The 25,003-nt window shown below is 43.5% G+C and overlaps 4 protein-coding genes and 1 non-coding gene across 8 annotated transcripts in view; 3 read left to right on the forward strand and 2 right to left on the reverse strand.

The window, feature by feature from the left end:
* Nucleotides 1-887, reverse strand: part of Snf4agamma (SNF4/AMP-activated protein kinase gamma subunit) — a 48,759-nt gene extending 47,872 nt beyond the window's left edge. The window contains exon 1 of the mRNA XM_077423902.1: nt 436-887. The gene's annotated coding sequence lies outside the window, so the exon portion shown is untranslated. The remainder of the gene's footprint in view (nt 1-435) is intronic.
* A 991-nt stretch (nt 888-1,878) lies between these two features.
* Asns (asparagine synthetase) lies at nt 1,879-5,128 on the forward strand. The gene is made up of 10 exons (XM_077423925.1): nt 1,879-2,193; nt 2,272-2,533; nt 2,634-2,759; nt 2,835-3,071; nt 3,160-3,334; nt 3,471-3,700; nt 3,780-3,907; nt 4,113-4,402; nt 4,538-4,772; nt 4,864-5,128. Exons 2-10 carry the CDS (start codon nt 2,408-2,410, stop codon nt 5,009-5,011), a joined length of 1,695 nt encoding a protein of 564 aa, XP_077280051.1. The 5' UTR covers nt 1,879-2,193; nt 2,272-2,407; the 3' UTR covers nt 5,012-5,128.
* A 1,171-nt stretch (nt 5,129-6,299) lies between these two features.
* Nucleotides 6,300-6,372, reverse strand: Trnar-ccu (transfer RNA arginine (anticodon CCU)). Its single transcript has one exon. It is a non-coding gene; the product is annotated as a tRNA-Arg (tRNA).
* Nucleotides 6,373-6,684: 312 nt separating this feature from the next.
* On the forward strand, nt 6,685-8,344 carry LOC143906495 (putative oligoribonuclease). Its single transcript, XM_077422635.1, has 5 exons — nt 6,685-7,173; nt 7,472-7,548; nt 7,620-7,781; nt 7,860-8,080; nt 8,185-8,344. Exons 1-5 carry the CDS (start codon nt 7,104-7,106, stop codon nt 8,306-8,308), a joined length of 654 nt encoding a protein of 217 aa, XP_077278761.1. The 5' UTR covers nt 6,685-7,103; the 3' UTR covers nt 8,309-8,344.
* A 141-nt stretch (nt 8,345-8,485) lies between these two features.
* The window catches only part of LOC143906443 (uncharacterized), a 28,445-nt gene continuing 11,927 nt past the window's right edge, over nt 8,486-25,003 (forward strand). The window contains exons 1-5 of one of the 4 annotated variants that reach the window (XM_077422562.1): nt 8,486-9,114; nt 10,032-10,157; nt 10,270-12,261; nt 12,382-12,547; nt 13,071-13,133. In XM_077422562.1, coding sequence (XP_077278688.1) covers nt 9,049-9,114; nt 10,032-10,157; nt 10,270-12,261; nt 12,382-12,547; nt 13,071-13,133 — 2,413 coding nt within the window. In that variant the 5' untranslated portion in view covers nt 8,486-9,048. Of the gene's footprint in view, nt 9,115-9,232; nt 9,436-9,455; nt 9,890-10,031; nt 10,158-10,269; nt 12,262-12,381; nt 12,548-13,070; nt 20,117-25,003 lie in introns of those variants that run through there. The other 3 variants (XM_077422547.1, XM_077422552.1, XM_077422559.1) reach the window with 3 other exon arrangements.

Raw genomic sequence — 25,003 nt, forward strand, 5'->3', positions numbered from 1 at the left:
CTCGCATTCGCACTCGCGCTCGATTCGCGCGCGCGCGCTGGTGGAGGTTAGGTCTCTCGCAACGTCGAGAGCAACGACGCCGTGTCGCCTCCCGCTGCGACCGACGGCCGACAGCCCCGCGCGCGCGCGCGCGCGCGACTCCGAGACGCGAACGACGAAGACGACGACGGCGACGAGGGGCGAGTGGCGAGGCGCGGACAGGCGGACGTCCCCGCGTAGCGTTGGCACGTCCTAGTCCTCGTGTCTTTTCCGGAGCGGCGCGGCGGCGGACCTAACGCCACTCCGTCCGAAACACCGTAACCTCTAACCTCGAGAAAGAGACGTTCTCTGTTTCTCTCTCCCTTCCTCGGTTCCTCGCTGACGACCGAACTGTTCGCTTCGCACCTCGCACCTCCGCGGACTCGCGCACTCGGACACTAGGCAAAATACACCTACCTATTGAGGGGGGTAGAGGAGGGGGAGCGGGCTACGATGCCACGCGCCTATAGGCCGCGACACGGCCGGCAACGTACGACGCGCATCCTCCTCGGAGCACCGGCGAACGCCGACTGTCGTCGTCCCGCGCGCCGCGTCGTCCTCGGCAGCATTCGAGACGAGTCTACGAGGAACCAGCTGAGACGCCACTACCGCCACCGCCATCAACGCCGCGTCCCGACCGCCTCCTCCGCCTCTGGCTGGCCGCCGCGCTCCTATCCGCTTTCGAGCTACCGGCGGCGAGGCGAGTATGCGTCGTGCGCCGCGTCCGCGTCCGCGTCGTCCGCGTTCGTCCCGCGGTGGCACGGTGGCACGGCTCCGCTCGGCAGCGGCACGATTACGACACACCCGACGCGAGCGACGAGCGACGCACCTGCATCCGGAACGACGGGACACCAGCGGGTCAGCGGGGGCCCCCTCGCGCCAGTGATGCGCGCTGCGCGCCTGGCCTGGGCGGAGTAGCGGAAAATACGCGTGCGTGCGCGGGGGAGATCCGCGTCGACCGCGTCTTGGCGTCTTCGGCCGTTCGGCGGAGAGAGAGAGAGAGCGAGAAACGCGATCGAAGGGGAAGGGGGTAGACCGGAAAGGAGAGGAGGCGCGTCGCCACCGACCGATCGTTACCCCTGGTTGTCTCTTTTATCGGCGACGGCACGCCGCTGCCTTATCGACGACGCTCGGAGTCCCTGGCAGTCCCCCTACTGGAACTCCGCGAATTTACTTTTGCGCATTGTAGAAACATCCTGTAATTTTAATAAGATAAGTGATAATAAGCGGAAATAGGGACGATATGATGTATGTTGGAGAGAAAAACGACATTTACGGTTTGGACTGGATCTTGGTACTCCTGGGTGGAAAATTTTAGTCTCCGATTTCTTGTAAAACTTTAAGACTTTCTCAGAATTTGAAGATTTTTTTTAATACAAACTGGGACATTTTTTTTTCTTTTCCCCCAGAAAAATTTGGATAAAATAATTGATGGTAATAAATAAATAAAATTTTCATAATTTGTTCTTTTCCTCTTTAATATAATTGTAAACCGATATTCTTTCCGTCGTATCTGTTAACGTTCCTTCGAAATCATATAATACGTCATAGAGTTGAAGTCGGCGACGACGACGCTATTTTTCTCAACGATATCGCGGAAATATAATTATTTATTTCCGGCGTTTATTAAAGTCATCAATTTTAAAATATGATAAGATACCGTCTCGTCGGCTTAGGTTTTTTTCAAACATCGAGCGCACAGATCAAACGTATATAATCATACTTGCGAAGCGTAACTCGACGATGGAGACGATCGCTTGGAAATATGAGAACTTATAATTGTGCGTTACGGGTCTTGCTTATCATTACCAGGTATTGCGCCGGCCGACTTATCCGACTTTTATCCCACCGCACCGCCTCGTTCAACGACGCACGCCACGCACGGCCGTTATTGCATCACAGCGCGCACAGCGATGGCCGATGGGCTGCATTCGGAAAAGGAAGGCTCAGGAAGCGCTCAGCGATTCTTCAAATATGATTGGTTCCTGCCTTTAGCTCCTCGTCGGCTCGAAGTGTACAAACCAATCGCATTGAAGAATCACCGAGTCACTGATTGGGAGCCATATATAAAGCGCGGGCCGGCAAATCGACGGCAGTGGTGGTACAGTGGCCGACGGCAGCGAACGTTTGGCTCGTACGAGTGATATGTACCTTGTACATACCTCAAGAAATCAAGTAAAATTCGTTATTTATATAAAATGTTATTTTATCGCGTCATCGAAGATAAACGCTGACTCTCGCTTTCTCTTTCAGTATATATAGCAATTAAATATCTCGCGCGAAGGCTCTCCGATAGGATATATCTCTAAGCTCTCGCGACACGCGGCCCGATCGTGTGCGCACGTGGCATCAAAGGCAGCCGACGTTGGCAAACGCGCTCTACGGCAAGATGTGCGGAATCTGGGCATTGTTCGGGCTGGACGAGCAGCCGTTGACCTGCATCTGCGAGAACTTCAACAAGATATCGCACCGCGGGCCGGAGGCATTTAAAATAGAGTTCGACAATAGAGTCAAGGTGAGAGAGCTTTGGAGCTTATTTCAAATTCTCGTTTCATTCGTCGCGTAAGTTATTCGCGTGTTAATGTTTCTTTTTTTTTTTTTTATTTATTTTGCAGAATGGATATCTGGGATTTCACAGGCTGGCCATCGTCGACAGCCTCTACGGAATGCAGCCGATGAGGATACTCAAACATCCGCATCTGTTCCTCCTGTGCAACGGAGAAATATATAATTGGGATAACGTAACGTATCGCTTATCCTCGCTATCCGCCTCGTGTTATCGAAACGAGTAAGAAAAAAAATGTAACGTGTTGCAGTTGCGAAAACAACATGATTTCGAGTACGCCACTAAGTGCGACGTGGAAGTGATCGTGCATATGTATAACTACGCCGGCGCTAACAATGTCGCTCATAGTCTGGACGGGGTGTTCGCGTTTTGTTTGATGGACGTCTTAAACAGGAGGATACTAATAGCCAGGGATCCGTACGGCGTAAGACCGCTGTTTAGATTGCGTTCAGAAAACGGGCAACTGGCCATCTGTTCGGAGAGCAAGGTGCATCGATAAGCAGATTATTTCTTTTCCGATTATTGAATTTTCTGTTGATTATAAGTAGCGCTTGAAACACAACTGTACGTTTTAGGGTCTGATGGCAATATCCAAACACATAAGTGGCAAATGGACATTGGAGCCATTTCCTCCAGGACATTACGAGATATATGAAATTTTGGACGATGGTCGGACAAAGCTTTTAGAGAGCTGCCGTTATCACAAACCCGGCGGCAAACCTTCTTTCCACTCGTATATCCCTTGGGATGGTGAGATAAATTATGATATTCAGTTATGGGGAGGGGGGGTATAAAATTGATCTGTCATTAAACGGATAAATTTATTTAATCGCGCAATATGTACACCGAAGTATAGGGATATCTAGTAATGCTTTATTTATTGCAGCCTTGAATCCGAAAGATGTTCCTGGCAACATCCGAAAGCTGCTCTCAGGAGCTATAGAAAAACGATTGATGGCCGATAGACAGATAGGGTGTCTATTGTCGGGTGGATTAGATTCGAGCTTGATCGCCGCTTTATTGGTGAAACTTGCGAAAGAAAACAAACTGCCGTATCAAATACAGAGCTTCGCGATAGGTATGGGTGATAGTCCAGATATCATCGCTGCTAGACAGGTTCGTGGAAGCTTTCACACTTCTCTTATCTTTCACCATTGGCAATCGCACGAAGGATAAGAAATTTCTTATGTAACAGGTTGCACGCCACATCGGGACTAAACATCGTGAAGTTATCTTCACGCAGCAAGATGTAATCGATATACTGAACGATGTTATATATTCTTTAGAAACATATGACATCACCACTATTCGCGCTTCCATTGGGTAAAACACTTTATTAGTCAGCGTTCAACTTGTGATTTAAGCTTCCAAACTATTCGATATTACAAATTTGAAAGTCATAGGAAAGGACAAAATTTGCATGTAATTCCTTTTCTTTTTCTTCTTGCGCTTTCTTTTAGATCAAAATTAATTAACTACCGTACAATGACGGAACGTTCCGTACATAATATTGAAACTTTACTTGTAGGATGTACCTCCTTTCGAAATATATAAAACAAAACACCGAGACAACGGTGATCTTCAGCGGAGAAGGTGCGGATGAGCTGGCGCAAGGCTACATTTACTTCAGAGATGCACCTAATGCGAGAGACGCGCACAACGAATCTCTTAGATTGTTACACGACATATATTTATATGATGGTTTAAGAGCGGATAGAACAACCAGTGCCTTCAGTTTGGAGCTCAGAGTTCCATTCTTGGATCTTCAGTTTACCAACTATTATCTGTCGTTGAGCCCTGAGAGTAGACAACCGCAAGGTAGAGCAACGGTCACTTAAATATTGTTACAAACGATAGATGCTAGAGATTAAATTATTAATTTGTACATGAATCTTAGGTTTTGGCGCGATAGAGATTAAATACTACGTATACATCGTATTTATATGTGCACAGGTGGAATTGAAAAGCATTTGTTACGATCTGCGTTCGATGGGACTGGTTTACTGCCCGACGATATACTTTGGAGGCATAAAGAAGCGTTCAGTGACGGCGTCGCTTCCATAAAGAAATCTCTTTTCCAAGTGATCCAAGAGATCGTAGAAGATCGTGTTTCTAACGAGGACTTGGAAAACGCTGGTACTAAGTATCCCCATTGCACACCGAAAACGAAGGAAGCATACTACTACAGGTAATGGAATATAGAGATATCTTTAGCGAGCAAACTCCTTATCGTTCGACCGAACTGGATAACGTATTACTTTTTTTCTCGCTTTCGTTAGACGTGTTTTCGAGTCGCATTACGAGGGGCAAGCGGAAAATTTTACACCTTACTTCTGGATGCCGCGCTGGGTGAAAAATATTACTGACCCATCTGCACGATTTATTGAGCATTACGCTGCAAAGGAAGAAAATGGGCTTAAAACTTAAACAAGAAAGAAATTAAAAACGCGTTATACATATACCTATAATATATATGTATACTATGTTTATTACGTCAGATGTATTGAGATATTAATAAAGATCTTATTAGGTCTTTTTATTGAATATTTAGTCTCATTCCGTACATATTTGCGATTAGATAAAATCGACGCGACAAACGATCTCGGAAAACGTAACTTCTGCAAGCAAGATGTTTAAAGTTCCAAATGCGTTCATGTTTTTTCTTAACGATTTATCTTATCTGCAACGCTTCTCAATTAAGAGGATCCTAAAGTCGTCCGTAATACCGACTTTTTAAAAATATGCCTCTTATTAGCTTATTTATAAATTTAAGAATCCTACAAAATTAAAGTACATGCACCGATACACTTTCCACGCCGGTCGAGAAGGAAAATAATTTCAGAAATGCGGGTCTTCGTTACCTACTCTGAGAATAATAAGACGCGTCAACTCGTGACAACGCACATTTGCTTCGTATAAAAATTCTACAATTTGTTGTTGTACGAAACGAGACCGATGTAGCGTGGAGAGTGGATTACATGAAGAAATAACATACCGTTCTCAGAATTAGGCTTACTTAGACACCTAGCAAAAAAGATATATATATATATATATACTAGCTGGTTACCCGGGCTTCGCCCCGGAGGACATATGTAGTAAAACACGCAAATAATCTCTCTCTCCCCCTCTCTTTCTCTCTCTCTCCCTCTCTCCCCCTCCCCTCTTTTTCTCTCTCTCTTTCTCTCTCTTTTTCCCTCTCTTCCTCTCTCCCTCATTCCTTTACTCCTCTCTCCCTCTCCCTCCCTCTCTCTCTCTCTCCCTCTCCCCCTCTTTCTTCCCTCCCTGTTTTTATATACAATTTATTGAGATTTGGTCATTTGGAACCGGTTTCCAAAAAGATTGTTAACAAAAAATAGTACACTTTATAGCACTTCCCGGAAAATTTTGTCTCTATTTCATGTATAATTCTTTAAGATTCAATCATCAATTATTTCCCCAAAAATTGAAAAAATTAAAAAAACTGGTTTCCAAAAAAATCGGTAACAAAAACTGTATACATCATAGCGTATTAAAGTGATAAACGATTAAAGTGAATGTGTACCAGAATATATTTACCATAAGGTGTATTAGTGCATAATACACTTTAATTTTAAAAATGGATTTTTAAATCTGTACAACAAAATAAAAAAAATTAATTAATTCGTTTTAAAAAAAATCGCGTCTGATTGGTAACCTTTAAACTGACAAAAAAAAATAGAATCGTAAAAAGCAATCATACCCCTGGTGGGACTCGAACCCACAATCCCCGGTTTAGGAGACCGATGCCTTATCCATTAGGCCACAGGGGCTATTGACGTTCGATCCGCCTTGCAAGGGTACATATTGTGGGCATTCCGCTTCCACGGAAAACGGGAGTACAAAAAAGGAAAATATACACGAGTACGCGTCACACACGCAAAGATCGGATCGTCATCTCGCGAGAAAAGGGGCGAGGGCGAGACAACGGATTTTACCTTTCGTTAAAAAAAGCCATGACGCGCACGTGAGAAACGGAGGCGGCGGGCGAGTCGACCAATCGCAATCGAGATCTCTCGAGAGAGCGCGGGCGGCCGCCACCGAAATGTCAGCTGTGATTGGTCGATTCGCTTGCTGCGCGCGCGAGGCTCACCGGGAGCAGACTGGAGTCAGCGCGGTCTCACGTGCGCGCGGTCTAATTGTTTCTCAGCGCCCTTTAAAAGTTTGTCGTCACGTTGTTGTCAACCGCAGATTTATCTTCGACGCTGCGAATGATCGGCATTTTTCGATCGAGGGGCGTAGCGCGAGCAATTTCATAAATCTGCCTGTACGCAATACGTCTCGGTTTTTTTTAAATATATTTGGGATAGGTTAGGTCCTATCGCCGGGTCTCCATCTGATCGCTCCAGTTTTTTGGCACGAAACTTCTGATTTCTACTTATTTGAATTATGCTGTTTTTTTAAATTTGTTCGATTTTCTTAATGAATTTATGCGCTTTTATCGTTCTACCTACATCCCGCAACGCGTGCGTGATAAAGTTAGGTTGGTTCTAAGTCGACGAATATGATCACCGCGCGCGCTACTGGATTTCTTTCCAGGTACCTGTATCGCGGGGCTCGACGCTGTTTAAACGGTAATTACACGATTATCATATATAAATCTTGAGGAAACGCGCGCTTGAAAACTCGAGGATTGCGTAATACCTCATCTTACACACATCTGTATTTATTTATATATTAGCTTTGTCTTAAATCCATTTATTTTGTATGTCTGTTATATATTTATTTATACAAATAAATAGGTATATAAATTACCAATTTGTTTACATTAGATTTATATTAGTTTTGTCTTAAATCATTGAAATCCGTCAAATACCGTGAACAGTATTGAACAGTGATTTTCGACCCTAACGCATATTCCATTATGCGCAGATTATGCAACCTCGACCCCGATGGAAACGCGAAACGAAGTTAAAAACGAGAGGCACATCGTCTGGCTCGATATGGAGGTGAGCGATTGCTGGGAGTTGTCTGACGACGCGAAGAAGGGAGCGAACTAAATTGGAACCGGATTTTTCAGATGACGGGGCTAGAGGTGGAAACGTGTCATATCTTGGAAATTGCGTGCTTCGTAACTGACGAACAGCTAAAGCTCGCGAGCGATTACTTGAACGTCGTTATAAATCAGCCGGATAAAGTCTTGGAGAATATGTCCGATTGGTGCAAGTTACAACACAGAAAGGTAACTGTATCTCCTTTTTTTTCTCTCGAACACTTTTTGCGCCGTATGACCGTTAATCGTTGTTAAAATTAATTTCAGACCGGCTTAATCGATGAATGTCGAACGAGCAAGACTACGTTGGAGGAAGCGCAGCGAAGGACGTTGAGTTTTTTGGAGAACCACGTCCCGAAAGGAGTGTGCCCGTTGGCTGGAAATTCAGTTTACATGGACAGCGTATTTCTGAAGAAGTACATGCCGTTGGTTTACAATCATTTGCACTACAGGATTATCGACATTAGCACGATCAAAGAATTGGCTAGGTAGGTTTAGATAGTTCAATTATAATTTGCACGTTAATATACATATTCTTCGTAAAGTTGAAAATAAAATGTGTATATTATATGAACTCTTTTTTTATGTTTAGGAGATGGCAACCAAACATAAGTAAGGCAGCTCCAAGAAAGCAACATTCTCACAGGGCTCTGGACGACATAAAAGACAGTCTGAACGAGCTTTATTATTATAGGAAAAATCTGTTTGTATCGTAAACGTAAAGTTTATAATAAAAATGGACATGTCGTTCATTTTCTTGTTGCCATGATTAAACGACCAGCATTTTCAAGTGATCGCACCTGCACTCATGTATGTACATGTGTAAAATATACGAAGGATGGATTTTTCCATTGCATTGCGGTCTCCGAGAAACTATTATAAAAATAAAAAGGAACACACTTAGGGGGGGTGTGTGAATTTATCAGAAGAATATTTTTTCACAATGCACCTAGCACACACGATACTTTAGTAAATAATATACATTATTTGATCATAGTTTTGACCGTGATAAATAAATTTCGAACGATAAATAATACACAAATATTTATAATAGTAAAACTATTAACAGAGGAGATTCGTTTTTAGATGGATTATCCATAGAAGTAAGTATCTCTCTCAACGCACACGGACACGGCGATTGTGCGTCAGCGTACGTGTCTCTTGCGGTTGGAGAGATTCATGTAGGTCAGTGCGGTGTTGGTCAGGGTGAGAGTGCATCGGGGTGCGGCGCGGGCGGCGGGGGGCACCACGCGAACACGGCAGTCGACGAGTCGACGGTGGTGACGGGTGACGGTCGGCGGGAGTAACGAGTAACACTGGAGTCGCAATCGGGACCGATCGAGAATGCTCGCAGCTGGCTGCCGCGGCGTGAGAGAGCGAAAAGGGTGATGGCGAGTAGCGATGGTAGTGGTGCTGGGTGACGGTGGTGACGACCGTCGCCGATTTTTTTTTACCGATGGCTCTGTCCGAGGTGCATAATTTGGCCGCGATTATCGGCAGCAATGCTTTCGCCGTTGGCAAGGTGAGAATACATTCTCTCTCTCTCTCTCTTTCTCTTTCAACACACATACGCGTATATCCCTTTTGCCTTCGCCGATCCGAAAGATCGAGGCTTTCTCTCGCGGTAGTCGCGGTTTGATGGAAAGAAGTACATATACGTGCCAACAGTTTATTCTAACTACACCGCGTTACACCTCCCCACCCTCGAAATCGTACATTCGGCGGAGAGAGAGAAAAGGAAGAGGAGTAGAGAAAAAAAGAACCCATTGCGGCGGGCGCGATCCGCGTTTGTTTGGAAACCGTGAGCCGTACCAGGGAGAAAACGCCCGCGAGAGTGCAAATGGTGACGATATTGGCCCGCGATCCGTCCTCGCTCGTTACGATCGGCGAGGAGCGCGGATACTCCGCGGTGTATTATTGGATCTGCCCCTCGGTGTTGCGTGTGTGTGTGTGTGTGTGGTGTGTGTGTCTGCCTGCCTCGGCTGCCTCTGCCCGCTCTGCCGCCTGCCTGCGTGCGTGTGCGTGCGTGTTTGTGCGCGCGCTCCCCCGTCCCCGTGTCCGGGCTGAGTCGCGGCCCCGTCGCGACAGCGATAGCTCCGACGTCGCGCGTTCGATTCGTTGTTAAGATTTTATTTCGTCGGTCGTCGCGAGACGCGGTCGCGTAGCATTCCCGAGCCGCCCTCGTCCTCGGTCCTCGCGCCATTCGAAAACAATCGATAGATTCTCTCTCTCCGCCGCCGCTGCCGCCGCCGCCGTCGCCGAGCGCGATGCGAGTACCGTGACCGAGTACTATATAGGTAGGGCGAAGGGCAGGGTGAAATCTCTCCCTGCGAGAGTTTACGTTACGCTCGTGTCTCGGTGTCGCCCGCTGCCCCGCGCCGCGATAAGTACCGCGGCCCCAAATCCCGAGATCTCACGTCGTCGTCTTGCTTTCCGTAGAACAACGAGACCGAGCGTGGTGTCAATATGCTGGAAGTACCGCGGAAGGTCTACTCTAGGGACGTGCACGGCCTGGAGTACAATCATTGGGGCTACGACTTAACCGGCTGCGGCACGAAGAGAAACGTAAGTAGGGTTTTTTTTGTTTTTTTTTTCTCACGAATTTTTCCTCGCGCGGACGACGCAGCGCGGGTCGTCCACAATTTCGTCGCGCGCGTTCAATTGCGACTCTGTTTAGATGAACGTCGAGGACGAGGATAGTCAAGATTTGAACAATCCCATGGTCAACGATTTGGTATCGAAGATCCTCGACGAGGACTCCATTACCATTGACACCTGTCACGACGGTTACAACAGCGGGGGCGCGCATTATCGGACGGACTACGCCGATTCCCGCTCCAACCAGGTCGCGGACAGCTTGGACGCCTACCTGACCGACGTCGATCACCTGGTCGCGCGTTATCCGCTGTCCAGCAAGTTGCACAACATCTACAACAACGCCAAGAGCGAGTACCATCGTTCCAACAATCTGTGCAACGACCTGAAAACGCTGAACCTCGGTACGTGCATGCGACAGTCCGTGGAACAGGGCAATGCGTGCGGCAGCGACGTCGCGCCGAGCGCGTACTCGTCCGACCCGCGGTCGCACGTTGTACGCGCGAACGACGCCGGCATGTACGCGAGCGCCGGCGGCAACGTGCCGTTGTGCAACGATCTGTTGACGACCACGAGCGGGGCGCCGAGTTACGGCAAACAGTCCGGCAACTGGACGGAACCCCTGTTAACCCCCTCGATGGGATGCCGTGCCGAACCTACCGGGAACTACTCGCGAATCTCGAATTGCGCCAAACCGGATCTGAATTTTAACGTGACCGCGTTAACCCTGGCACTGGACTCCCCGAATCCCGTTCCCATCGGCGAGCTCGAGTATCGCAGCGGCATGCGGCAGAACGTATCGTCCAACTCGTACGGCGGCAATACCATGGTGAACATGCGCGACGTGTACGGCGTTACCGGTAACCCTAGTCAGGGTCCTGGCTACAGGCCCAACTCGGCGATGACCGATCTCAGCGTCGATTCCGGCTTCCTGTCGAACTCGCCGTTGCAGCACTTCTCGCCCGCCGACACGGCTCTGCACACCTGTTTCGGGAGCGGGATGCAACGCAACGGCGTGGGTGACTTCAAGGACGTTCGCGACACCGCCAGATTGAATATGACGAGTGTCAGCATACCGAACGAGCAGATACAGTTCTTGCAGTCGCAAGCTCGTAGCTACAAACTGGATCAAGCTGTGGACCAAGATTACAAAAACTTAATCGATTATTATCCCTCCGGTACGAACAACTTTGTCGCGTCCTCGGCGAATAATTTGGACACGAACGAGAACGTTTGTTTCCCTAGTGACTGTAGAATGGATAATAGCCTGTTAAAGATGATTAATCCGAAATCAAAGTCCATCGAAACCAAGACATACTCACCGATAGGATTTCCGAAGAATCTGAGTTCGCGCAACTTGTACCAGCCTATCGCTAAGTACGGCTGTCACAATTATCAACAGTACACTGCCAACAGTGGCGACACTCTGAAAATACTGCAACAAAATTCTACGTTCTATCACAACGATTTGAAGCAGCCTAAGGTCAACGCGTACAAACTTGATGGATTCGACTTGGGCAAAGAGATCGCGTTTCCCTCGGGAAGTCACTTGACCGATCGTATCACGGGATCCACCCTGGACAGGGATGCCTTCAATCATATTATGAAACAACGACACCATATATCGAAAATGCAGAGCATTCCAGCTGGGATTCCGCCTCCCGATATTATTTTCAACTCGGGAATGATATCGGGCACGAATACCGTGAGATCGGGAGCGTTTCCATCGGTGATGCCAGTTCCTGTTCCGGTACCGGTTCATCCTGTCCCGCGACTGTTCTCCGCGCTTTACGGAGGAAACTTGAGTTTTAGAAACGGCAATGGCGCAGCCAGAAAGACAGGTCCCTCGAGTATATTGCATTTCAATCTTGAACAAACGTACGAGCAATTCAAGCAGTTGGAAAAGGAGCGCAAGAAATGCGAGGCTGGATTGGCCGCGCATTTCCCGGGGAAACGAGTGACCAGCGCGAACAACATACCCATTCCGCGTCTTCAGGGAAATCCATCGAGGGTGGATCGTTTGATAATCGACTACTTGAGGGAACACGCTCGTGTCATTACGTTGATAGCAAAGGTGAGTAGACAATATCGCCTACGAAGATTTTTTTTCTTTAAATAAAGGGAATATTTTCAATTTGTTTTTCAATTTTTTGTTACGCAGTGTATTAAATATGTACTCAATTTTGTGAAACAGATGGAACGCCTACGTGGGACCACGATGAATCAACGTGTGCACAAGGCCATGGAATATTGGCTGGAAGCTATCAAGTACGTTCAAGAGTGTCGCAAGCAAGAGATCGCGAATGCTATCAAACGTCAGAAGGAGAACCCACATTGCATTTTAGCGTATGACGACAATGGTGAGTGTCATTGTTAAACAAAAGCTCTTATAAATATTTTTAGAAAGAATGTGGTATGAATTAATGATTGATTCGCAAAAGTAAATTGTTTACGGACAATTAATTTAACTCCTAAATAAATCCTCGAGAGTTCTACCGATTATCTTTACTTGCGAAGTAATAAGAAAAGTAAATAGTGTGAAATAAAAATCTGAAAATTTCCCAAGTGCTTACAGATTTAAATTTTATAGCCAATTTTTGAAAATTTATCGATGGAAATCTTAAAATTCGTAAAAGATCTGCTTTAAACGACAGAACTTCTTTTAAAATTAATTAAAAATGTATAGCTCTTCGGGGAAGGCGGCACCTCTATGCTCTTTTTATCTAGTTTTAAAGAAATAAGACAAGAAAGTAAAGCAACAAAGCCATCTCAGCTAATTCGAACACTTATTCGAATACGCGGCAACCTCAAATATTTGATTACGCGCCTAATATCGAATATCGCAACTTGTAATATTTATAACACATGCGTGCGTGTGCGTAGATATTCTGACTCTGGCTGGGAGCGTCCACGAATTGACGAAGGCGTCGCGATACGCGCGGACCGGTATGTATAATGCGCTACAGGCTACACTACTTTATGACTTGGACATAGAGAAGAAAGTCGTCGAGGCTTCTAAGGATCCAGTCTTAGATGCGAAAGCCTACAGCGAAAGTCAAACGAAAGACGGAACCAACGATTACACAAGCAATACCTAGCAAACTTGCGCCGAATCCACTTGGTATCGCTCATCTTAAAGTACTAAAATCGAGAGTCCAGCAGCTTTTTACTTACGTACAGTATTACGTTTTTGAAAAGCTTTTGCTGGTGTATTACGATTAATTTTACTGTTGAAACAAAATGCCGCCCATTAAATTCAAAACTTTCACTCGCGATACACGAGGTAATACATAACGAATGAAACTAATGCGTAATACGGACATTTGGAGACGCGTGCGACTTTTTACAGGTTAATAACTCCATAGTTTTCTACCGTAACGTATTTTAATGCTTACGACAGTGTAACCGACTTAGCTTTTCGAGAACACCGATTTAGATACGAGAGTTTCGCTGAACTGCCTATCCTTTATCGGTTTATCTCTGTCGCGTGTCAAACAAACAAAAAATATATATATATCGCTTTTTTCCTCGACGCCAAATGGAAATAAACCGAGAGCAGTGTCGATCGTGTTTGAACCGGTGAACGGCCGCTAGCTTCGAAAATCGTTGACGACTGCGTTAACTCGCAGCAAGAACGAGATTGCTCAGATGTATTACATCCTTTAGAATTATGATAGATGAAGCCGTTCTTTGTACAATTACTCGTTTATATACGTATCCTAAGTTAAACGAGATATAGATAGGCAGAGAACGCCGATGTACTCGTTCAAAATGTTCGGCAGTAACTCGTTAGATTAGCTCAATGTGGCCTTCCTTGAATGTGTGACCCATAATGTGGTAGTAGATGTTCCAGGATTTGAATATTTCGCGAAGTGTAAGTGCGATATTTAATCGCATGCAACACGAGCTTATATATAAATAAATATATATATATATATACAGCTTTTATATATATATTATACATAAAAGCTTTAATATATATATAGGTATGTATATTAAAATGTTGTTTATATAGTACTAATGTCAGACTTTTCACTACTAATATCGCTCCGGGTGTATCCTCACTTTACGAATACAAAAAAGAAATACATATGCGACACGCACATACGCGAAGTAATCATCTACATTACATCTACAGATCTACAGGTATACGCACAACGAGATCAAGCTACACCCGCACATAAAACTTTTGCACAGTACATACGTAAATATGTATATGTGCGTATACGTGTGTAAAACATATATGCACGTATACATAATATAATTTTATGTCGTTGCTGTGTATTGCTGTTCCTGCTTCACAAATCACTCATTGTTATTTCTGTATCAGACGTAACATCGCCCTGCGAGCGGAGCGACGAACATATCGCGATGAAATCGCGAACGATGCGTCGATCGCGTACTTGTAACAGATGCTAATTAGTAGCTAAAGTTTCTATTATCTGGCATTTAATTATATAACGAAAGAGTAACCGAGGTCAATCAACTTTCGCGTGCTTTGATCTCTTTCGGTGATAACCGCGTCGCGTATTACAGTAAAGCTGCGTGTATCGTCGTTCCAAATTGTCTTAAATTCACCTTTTCAGAACATAGATTTAGAACAATTTGGAAATAAGCTTGTCGCGAAACTTCAATTTTTTTTAATCGATCACACGATCCAGTACGATTGTTCCGTTTTCGCGACTACTTCTCTTCTTCGGAACGAACACGAACATTCGTGCGCTTAGAAGAAGTACACGCGTGTTTCACGAACGTCCGAATATAAAAAGTCTAGCGTAATAACGTACATCGCGCGCTAATTAAAAAATACAGCATAGATATGTGTTTGACAATCCCTTTTAAACTGCATGCGATGTTATTACAAACTTATGCACGCATGCACGCACGCGTACACAGTCACGCGCATACAAACGCGTACACATATCAATATTTTGAAACCGGGATGACCGAGTATTGTGTGGCTGTGAAATGGAAACAAGGCGATGTCGTATGATCCAATTTGTGATCAAGATACGAAAGCTAGGAAGGCTCGATGCAAGAGAAACCTAATTTGCAAGATTTATTTGATGTGTAAAATTGCGTTTTTTAAATAAGTTTTGCAAATAATGTACTGTGGAGACTTTGTGACATTATTCTTGTTTCAAGTTTTTTATTTAACGTTTGATAAATCTGATATAATTTTGAGCTCGATTAGTCTCAAAGAAATATTATGTGACGTTTTAATTATCAAAAATTGACGTAGAACCATTTTTGACTATCTCTTAACATTCAAATCTAAACTCGACGAATCTGTACCGTTTTAAACATACCTATTTAGTACTAAACTCAGATAAAATGTATTCTCCTTCATGTTGAACCTTCAGGATGATGTTGGTCATTCTTGTTTCAAGTAGTGGACACGACGTATTGTATATGTAAACAGTTGTTTTTTGACCAACGGCATTTACATATCTATTATTTTTATTTAGCAGATTGTATTCTTAATTAAAATAAAGTCACTCATCATTGACCTCAATATATTCTTTTTTATTGTAGGAAATATCTCGATGTAGAAAAATATCTTTGTTTAGCCAATTTATCTTGTTAGACAATAGAAAGGGATGTGAATCAAGTTTGCGCAGGTGTTAACTAATATAATACAGGAGAGTTTGAATTTGTTTTATAATTAATTTGAATTTTACATCTGAAAGGATCTTATTATGGATATATTCAAATCTTACATCAATTTCTAATATAATTGTATTTTTCTAAAAATGTCTTAAAGTCGCTTAAAAGCATCCTCAGGGTTATAAAGTAATATTAACAGTTTGTGATAATTGTGTACGTAAAGTGAACTTCCAAAAATGATGAGTTCCAACATGATAATTTAAACGTGTTTGTGACACGTGATATAACAAGTTCGTAGTTATCTAAAAATCTTTAATTATTCGATATTATATTATTAATAATCAGTCAAAGATATATTTCCACATCTTTTGCATTGATGTGATAATTATTTTGTATTAGAAAATTCGAATATCGAATTCTGGAAAGTTTGTGAAACGTGATTCTAGCTAGTTAGCTGATATGTAAATGAGAGAAAATGCCGTTCGTTAAAGACCACTCCGCGTATTGTATGCGTACGTATGTGTATGTGTGCTCGTTGCAGCAAAGTGCAGTATAAGTGCGCCGCGTCCGTATATTGTAAATAAAAAAGCGATGTCGTAAACAATATAGCCGAAAATATGGCAGGAACTGACCAATGTTCGAGGCGCGAGACTGTTAAACTATGATTACCATATATATATATATATATCATAAAAACCGACATACATGCATACATAGACCAAACATTTGTACAAGTTTTCACTACGGCAGTGGGTGAATCCGCAAATTGATAATTGATACCGGAAGAGAGTGATAGTAAATTTCTCTAAATACCTTCCTTAAGATTGACTTAAAAAGGTGCTAATTATTTAGAGAAACTAATCACGTCCTAAACTATCAATTTCTTAGAGACGAAATGCTTGTCTTATGTATATGTGTCGTCGTGTAAAACTTAAAAAATGATGCTTTTGCGATGACGCACTTCTCGAGCACTCGTGATAACGATCGTATCGTTATTTCGATAACGTTGTATCGAAAACTCATATCTCTCGTCGTAGAAGAATCGCGAATCTCGTCCGCCATTAAATATCGTGAAAGTATTTCTCTAAGCGGCTTTGTAAGATTAATGTTAAATTGATGATAGCGTGGTAAATTACGATCGATACGTACTCGGGGCTATCAACGCATAGTTGAGTCGTAGTTATTTTTCTAGTTAGTTTTTCTGTCCTACTTAAAAGAGACTCGTCGTCGTGAGACCGCTACTTGCGATATGTATAATATGTTACCTGCGACTTGCGTTTATAGATGAGCGGTTATTGATTTGACGCGACCACTTTGCCATGTCCTAAAGTGGCATGAGCTTTTGTAGACAATCAGTATTTATACGTTGATAATTAAGATATGTTGATTAATATCTAAAGTTTTAATGAGGTTGTTACATCTTTTTTTTTTTTTTTAATTGAGACAAGTCCGGTTCAGTTCGTTTTTTACATACACGTTATGTAAACTTTTTATAGTTGACTTGTAGTAGTTATTTGATGTTTTACTCGTTCAATTGTTCCTATATAGAGAGGATATAAAGAAAATTCTATGTATTAAACTGGTAGACTTGGCTAGTCGAGCGTACGTAGTATCGAGGTCCTCTTCGACTTACACTGTCTACGTCGTATTCTTTCGTTCTTCCTAATAGTTAGGTACTGCTTTCGAACTCGCCTAAGCGGCTTGTAAGTCTCGGACGGAGTAAAGCTGAAATCGTAGGGCCTCGTGCTATGCTCATTACGAATTTACCATATTATGTGTTTCAGCGCGTAGCGTTATCGTTATTTATTATATAAATTTATTATTCGTTCGCTTAATATACAATTTCAGATACTCTTTTTGCATTGACACTACGATATCGTACCTCGAATTTAGATGATAGATAGAGACCAGCGTGCAGATATTCGAAGGAGCTTTCGTTCTGTCGATAGATAACGGGGGATAAGTAAGGCCATGATTCAAGACGATGGGTCTTCACGTATAGTACCACGTATTGTGTGTATCATAATTTACGTGTATTCGGCGTAGAGAAAATGTGTAGGTAGGTAATATTGCGAGCAACAATGCGAAGCGAAAATCGAAGTGTAATGTTATCAAAATGTACAGGGTTCCCATTTCAACCGTATTATCTTTTGTAGGCCGATATATAATTTAGAGAAGACGAACTTTTCGCAAAAAAATACGAAGAGAAATCGTCTCTCACCTTCTATATGTCAACGCTATTTTTCCCGTTTAACGCAACGATCTTAACTGAGTAAGTCTTGCGTATTATATTCCTAATTTGTATGAATTTTCGCCTCACAGTGGGGAATGGTTACATTGTTTAAAAAAGAAATCGTCCTTTTTATAATAATAATTATAATACTGCTATTTATTATTCGCATTTTGTTAATTTTTCTGCCTAACTTTTTTTCCGAATTTGGAGCGTGCTCTATTTTAATGTGCGATTAATAAGTTTAAGAATACCGACTTCAAACTGGCCGGAAGATAATATAGTAAAAACGGGACGTACCGTATAAACGAGATACACACACGATATAAACACATGTGTTGATACGTTATAGATTTATATGTATGCGTGTTAGGAATCGGTTCTCGCGCTTTCCACACAATGAAAGGAAGAAAGTGCATTGACTTGTACATCGCGACTTCGCGATCGCCGAGCGAGAATATTTATATATAATATATAAGGAAATATATCGAGAGCTTCTTAGATAAAGCTAGGGAACAATGTACGGCTCTGTCTCTCCTACTTTCGCTCTCGTACTCTCCGCAGCCTATGCGCGAAGAGACGGAATTGAGGTCCTAATATTGAAGCTCGTAGATATTCAAGCTCCGCCGTCGATCGGCAATATCCGTACTTGTTTTTCTCCCCCGACCGTGTTGGAAATAGCGTTGCGAGTAGCGTTGAGCAAAGTAGACGGAACGTAGCACGATTTGGATAGAACGTTTGTTAGACGCGTTTATCGGCCCTAGAAACTCAAATTAGCGCGAATAAGCTCAGGTCGTGAGAAGCTTCCTGATGTTAGACACTTAACGATGTTAGACACTTAACTACGAGATTCGACGGCACGTTCGTCTCCCCTTCTTCTGCCACGAGATAACTCTTCCCGTCGCGTTGTTCGTTGTTTTCTGTTTTGTGTCGTTGTACATACTTAATAGCTAATGTAAAAGTGTCGGGGATTGGGAAACCGAGTCACGATCTAGCCGAGCTCGAAAATCGATACCGTTCTCGACGTTCCTTACGTTCACTTGCGAATAAATGTGACGCGACGAGAGGATCTTCGTCTCTTCTTTCTTTTTCCTCTCGCGCACAATATCGAAAATCGAGATCGGCCGAGATCGCCGTCCGGTTTTCCCGGTGGCCCAGCAAAAAATTGACCAGGGTCGGTAATTAAGCAACCAGGAATTTCTACGTGAAAAACGCAAAAATTGAAGGCGTTCAGTTCGGCCGTCGAGGAACGGTGCTGTCTTAGCCGGCCGGTTTACTCGTAACACACATCGCCGCTTATTTTACACGACATACCGCATAGAATCATAGATAAGCAATAGGTACCGTCTGCGCGAAGAGAGAAAAGAAGAGGAAGAAGAGAGGCGCAAGGCTCTCACGGTATAGATATCGTTAGCCGTTCGTCTTAGAGACACATACGCGACTCGTAAAGCCGTTTACATGTTTAGAACTCGCGCTCGTATCTCGCGAAATGATGCCACTTCTAATTATAGCGCATTAGGCTCACTGAAAATCCTCGATTAAACTCGTCGACGAGAACGTCCGCAATGCGGGTCACGTGGACGTCGCCGTAAGGTATACGATACTCGGCAGAACGGTCGATGGGACTTTGTGTTTGAACGGGATAACAGATATCCGTACTTATGTAAGTCGAGAATAACGATGATTCAAACGCGCACACATTGAAACGTTAATTATATAATATTACATTATATCAATGTTACATAGTATGCTAGTTAGCAATAACTTTTTGCATACATTTAACATTTTAATAACTTACAGTCACGCTTTTGTTTTATATAACGGGAATAAATTAGTAGAAGTTACCTATAAATAGAAAGTTTCGACCGTTCTTGTGCATCGATCGTGCAATCAGATGGCTCCGATGGGTTTGACTGTGCGGATAGAATTTAATGTTTGACAGAATCGAAGAGCTTATTTTTCCAAGCTCTCTTTAAATCCGAAAGATGACAGAGGATTTCCAAAAGAATCTCCCGAATAACTGCGAACTTTTCGCGTCAGATAATTTTAACTTGACTCGATGCGTGTAAATCGAGCGTCTCAAAAAAGAAAATCATCGTGATTTTAAGACTTGGAGACGAGTTCTTCGATTCGCCTAAGGGTATAACTTACAAGCTGCTACTTGTCTTAAATACACATGAATGTAATCTACCAGATATTCGCGTCCGTTAGATTTTAAGAGTGAAACTTGTCGATTAGAGTTCCTAACGATGTGTTAAGGAGGGTCCACATTATCGAGCCAAACCGCGAACCGAGCCCCGAACCGAATCTCGAGCAGAACTTGCAGACGAACCTCAAATCGAACTCCATCGCGAACCGCGAACATGAGTTAAAATTTTTTGGAGTTAAATCTCGTATTGAAATTTATAATAAAATTTATATAAATTCTTAATACATGTATGCAAAATGCATATTTATATTTACAATCGTATTTTTTAACATTGCAATATATATATTATAAATTTATTGCGTATTTATCACAGGTTTAGAGTATGTTTATGCAATATTAATTCTAAATTTTGTTTTATGGTTTGAAAAGGAATTAAGTTTTGAATACAGAAAAATAATAAAAGCACATATACATATATTCACTCACCTCTTTTCCTGTTTCCATACTTTTTTTATTTTTGCTTTTTCTTTTTGCAGAGATGCCAATATAATGTCGTCATCTTTTTGTCACTATCACATGTCACTATCACATTCGAGTTCTTTACTTATTTCTTCTTATAAAAAAAGTATGAAAACAGGAAAAGACGACTAAATATGTGTATACATATGCGTGCTTTTATTATTTTCTTGTATTCAAAGCTTAATTCCTTTTCAAACCATAAAACTATATATTTAGAGTGGTTACAACTATATTTAATATTGCATAAACACATACTCTAAATCTATGATAAATACGCAATAAATTTATAATATATATTGCAACGTTAAAAATACGATTGTAAATATAAATATGCATTTTTTTAATTGTTATAATGTTCGGGATTTTTAGCGTCCCGTACATAATAATCTTTTCTGCTCATAATCACTAATTAATTTTAAACATTTTTTATCAGACCATTCCATTTTGTCTATCAGTAGACGTGTAGACTGCACATACGTGGATAGAATCAAATACAGCGACTGGGCAATTACTCACGTTTTCTTTCATCGTTCATTTTTTGTTTTTTGTCATTATTTGTCTAGCTCGAAGCTTAACTACCAGTCTACCACCCGACAAAGCGTGTAATCTGATCATAAATAGCATCTTTTGATGTTTCGTCGAAATACCGACTTTTGGTGGGACACTGCGAGCCAAACCGCGTATCATTAAAATCCTTGTAAATTCGTGGGGTGAGTACGCGATGGTTCGCACTGATGTTCGATTCGAGGTTCGCGAGCCTCGCGCGAGCCCGTTGGCTCGACAATGTGGACGCATGATCGGCTCGCAACGAAGTTCGGCTCGCGGTTCGGCTCGATAATGTGGACGCATGATCGGTTCGCGGCGAAGTTCGGCTCGCGGTTCTGCTCGATAATGTGGACCCTGCTTAGCTTCACGGTCCTGTATGTCTCTCATTATAATCTAGAGTCGATTAAGAAAGACCGAGAGAGTCAAACCCATCGAGGCGATCTGACTTTCTCACGGCGCACGTCTCGCGGGAAACGCGGCGCGAACAAAGGCGAACGATCGAACCTCCTCCCGCTCGTGGAATTAAAATTTTAACTCAAGACAATCACTCCGCCTCGAGGCGTCGTGTGCGTTCAGGGTAACGGAGAAGAAACGAAGTTAAAAAAAAAAAAAAAAAAAAAAAAAAGCGGGGTGAGAACGGAGCGATCGGGCCTAGCGTCGCGCGTCGACGAGATCGAGCGGAGGTGCTCGGTTTGCGGACCATTAAAACAAAGGATACTGTACAACGATTACGCTACAATAATATTTAATGTACCTCTAGGAAACCGGGACTCGCGATGGGTCTCGCGACACCGCGGGCCGATATCTCGATATCGCGCTCGTTTTTTTTCTTTCGCGAAGCTGATCCGTTTTCGGGGATTTTACGCTCCATGCACAGAGTTTGGAGAAACGCGCACAGTCGAGATCTCTCGCGCGCGTCCCGGGACAATAGTAATCGTTTTCCCGTGTATTTTATTATAGGAGCTCCGGCGCATTTCGTACGAATTTATCGGGATGATTTTACCTAATCCATTTTCTTTTCTCCTCGAATACGTAAACCTGTTTTAGCCTTCGATCCGAAGAGGTTCTCGGGAGCGTTATCGCGTGCGAATACCCGAAGCGAATAGATACGCACGTGTGGCGCAAAACCTTCGGCAGGCGAAGAAACCACGTTATATATATTTCGACGAGGGAACGTAGGAACGCGCGGAACCTCCCTTCGAGAAACGGCTCTTCAATCTCTAAATCGACGCTCGAAATCTCGGTCGTCCTCACCGCATTTCGTTTCCCCGCGTTCGCACGTAGGCAAGGGTGATTTAGGGTGGTTTAGGGTGGTTTAGCGACCAGAAAGTAACCGGCTAGGTCTACCGATAGTTATAGTCTCATCGTCGTCGTTATCCGCATTGGCTTTCTCGTGTTTCTCGCGCGAGCACGAGCGTGTTGCCGCGCGCGCGATTGTTATTTTTATATTTATAACCGTAAGATTTTTTACCAGCGAACGGTCGTACCCTCGCGACCGCGATGAACGGGAAATGGGGGGGAAAAAAGAGAAAGGCAGAGGCCGTGGAAATTGGCCGAGAGAGTTGCGAACGACACGACGATCGAGGAGATACAACCAGACAACACAATGTCCAACATCGGGACATATAAGACGTCTTATGTCCGTTTCTACCAATGCCGATTAACTTTGATCTCGGTTTAACTTACTTTTTATTCTTTTCTAATTTCAGAAATTAGAAAAAGATAAAAAGAGTAAATTAAACCGAGATTAAAATTAATTCCGCATTGGTAGAAATGGACATTAAAGACGTCTCATGTCCCGATTTTGTGGTTTTTGCGTTGTCCGATCTCCTCGCGATCTCTCCTCGCCTCTGTTTTCAGACCCGCCGTTGATATCCGCATCCTCGTCGCGGCATGCCTTGAGTGTGTCAACGTTAATCGCATCGACTACGTAATAGCGTCTTCGTGTCGTCGTCGTTGTTGTCGCCATGGCTGTTCACTCCTATATTCTTCGCGCGCGACTCGATCTTCTTAATCACGGCGATTCTCCACAGCGACGGTCCCACCATCTTATCCCTGACTCCGACACATATCGTGGAAGAAAACGATCGCAGAAACACGCGCGCGCAAACACTCCCCCCCTCTCTCTCTCTCTCTCTCTCTCTCTCTCTCTCTCTCTCTCTCTCTCTCGAAGCTTATACACGTTTAACAACGTCTGCACGTTCTCCCTCGAAGACGTCGTCCACGTCCAGAGATTCGGGGTCTCGTCCGATCGCTGAATATCTTCCCCCCCCCTTTCGAGATTCCAAGTCTCCCTGCCCCGTTGTGGAAGCGAATCTTCTCTTTAAAACGAAAATATTTTCGTAACGCTTTATCAGCCACCCCGTTTTCCGCGCGCGCGTTACACGGTGAGAAGCGCGAACGGTTTTTTTTTCTTTTTTTTTTTTAATACGATTGGCCCCCGAGACCACCAAGAGCGAATTCTCGAGGTTCTCTCTCCGCGAAATGCTTCTAGGCTGTGACTCGTAACTCGAGAAATCCAATCGCGCGTTTATTATCGAAACAAATGACAATCCTTCCTCGAGCGAAAGTCGAAAACGAGAGGGAAAGGTGCGCGAAAAAGGGTGAAAAGAAAAAGAGAAGAAACGAAAGGGAAGATCACGCGTCAGAAGTTGGAGAACGCTTCGGATCACGCTTCCTCCTCGTCCCGTTCGCGGTACTTTAACGCAGTATATATATTGTCGATATGTAACGATATTTCTATCTCCGTTTTCGCCAACGCCTCGCTGTCAGCGGGCACTCGAGCAAGCAAACTTAATAATTAAATTAAAAAAAAAAAAAAAAAGGGAAAATAAAACGTACACGCATTACAGTCTCGGGATGGGTGCGTAGGACGCGAGGAAGCCGAGACTGGAGAAACCGACGGACCCTTTTCTTTCTTATGCCGCGCGAATTTTTCGGCACGCATGCTCGCGCAGGGTCGTGCCGACCCCGTACCGGAGGGACGGCGTAATAATATTAATAATAATACGCGAATGATATATCTTTAAATGGGCTGTGGTAGAAACAAAAAAAAAAAGAAACCTTTATATATACTTTACATATATATATACTGGATCGGATCCTCTCGTTTTAACTGAGAGAAAGAAAGAAAAAAAAAGCGGCATCTCATTCAAAAGGCGCATCTGTCTTTCGAAGCGTGTTGAAAGTCACTGTCCTTTACCGTTTTGTCACACAACGATTACCTTGCACAAAGCGTACCTAATTATATACATCATTGTATGCGCGTGTATGTATATGCACGTATAATTATACATGTAATATAACGCATATGGCATATATAATTATACACACATTGGTACATACGTACACGCATATATCGATAGTAGGATCCGCCGTAATGATTGTCAATAATATATCGTACCTATCGTATTCGTCTCGATACACACGCGGGCAGATTATATAATATAAATTATATTGAGCTATATATATAGGCTGTAAAAATCCGAGCGGGGCCTCGTCGCTCGGATCGGAGCGGATATCCGTACTCCTCCGTTGCGTGTGCAACGTGATGCTGTCGCTTCGAGGGTCCCGGGAAGAAGATTCCCCGACGGATTGACGAGTTTCTCCTTTTCTCCCCCCCCCCGTCTCTCCCTCGATTCGCCTTATTTAATAATCCCGTCCAGACGGGGATATGTCTGATCGTGATGGAAAAAATGATGATGGCGAATCAACTCGGTTGTACTACGGGGGGTAGCCCCTCCCCCCCCTCGAACCCTGATATGA

The sequence above is a fragment of the Temnothorax americanus genome, unplaced genomic scaffold (genome assembly GCF_048541705.1).
Source record: "Temnothorax americanus isolate GAGA-0224 unplaced genomic scaffold, ASM4854170v1 Scaffold11, whole genome shotgun sequence".
In the NCBI taxonomy this organism is placed as follows: Eukaryota; Metazoa; Arthropoda; class Insecta; order Hymenoptera; family Formicidae; genus Temnothorax; species Temnothorax americanus.

Bases quoted from the DNA above. Each gene is read 5' to 3' on its own strand.
- Asns (XM_077423925.1), top strand. From the start codon at position 2,408: ATGTGCGGAATCTGGGCATTGTTCGGGCTGGACGAGCAGCCGTTGACC. The intron at 3,701-3,779 runs GTTCGTGGAAGC...CTTATGTAACAG, and splicing joins ATATCATCGCTGCTAGACAG to GTTGCACGCCACATCGGGAC. The intron at 3,908-4,112 runs GTAAAACACTTT...CTTTACTTGTAG, and splicing joins ACTATTCGCGCTTCCATTGG to GATGTACCTCCTTTCGAAAT.
- LOC143906495 (XM_077422635.1), top strand. From the start codon at position 7,104: ATGATCACCGCGCGCGCTACTGGATTTCTTTCCAGGTACCTGTATCGC. The intron at 7,549-7,619 runs GTGAGCGATTGC...CGGATTTTTCAG, and splicing joins TCGTCTGGCTCGATATGGAG to ATGACGGGGCTAGAGGTGGA. The intron at 8,081-8,184 runs GTAGGTTTAGAT...TTTTATGTTTAG, and splicing joins ACGATCAAAGAATTGGCTAG to GAGATGGCAACCAAACATAA.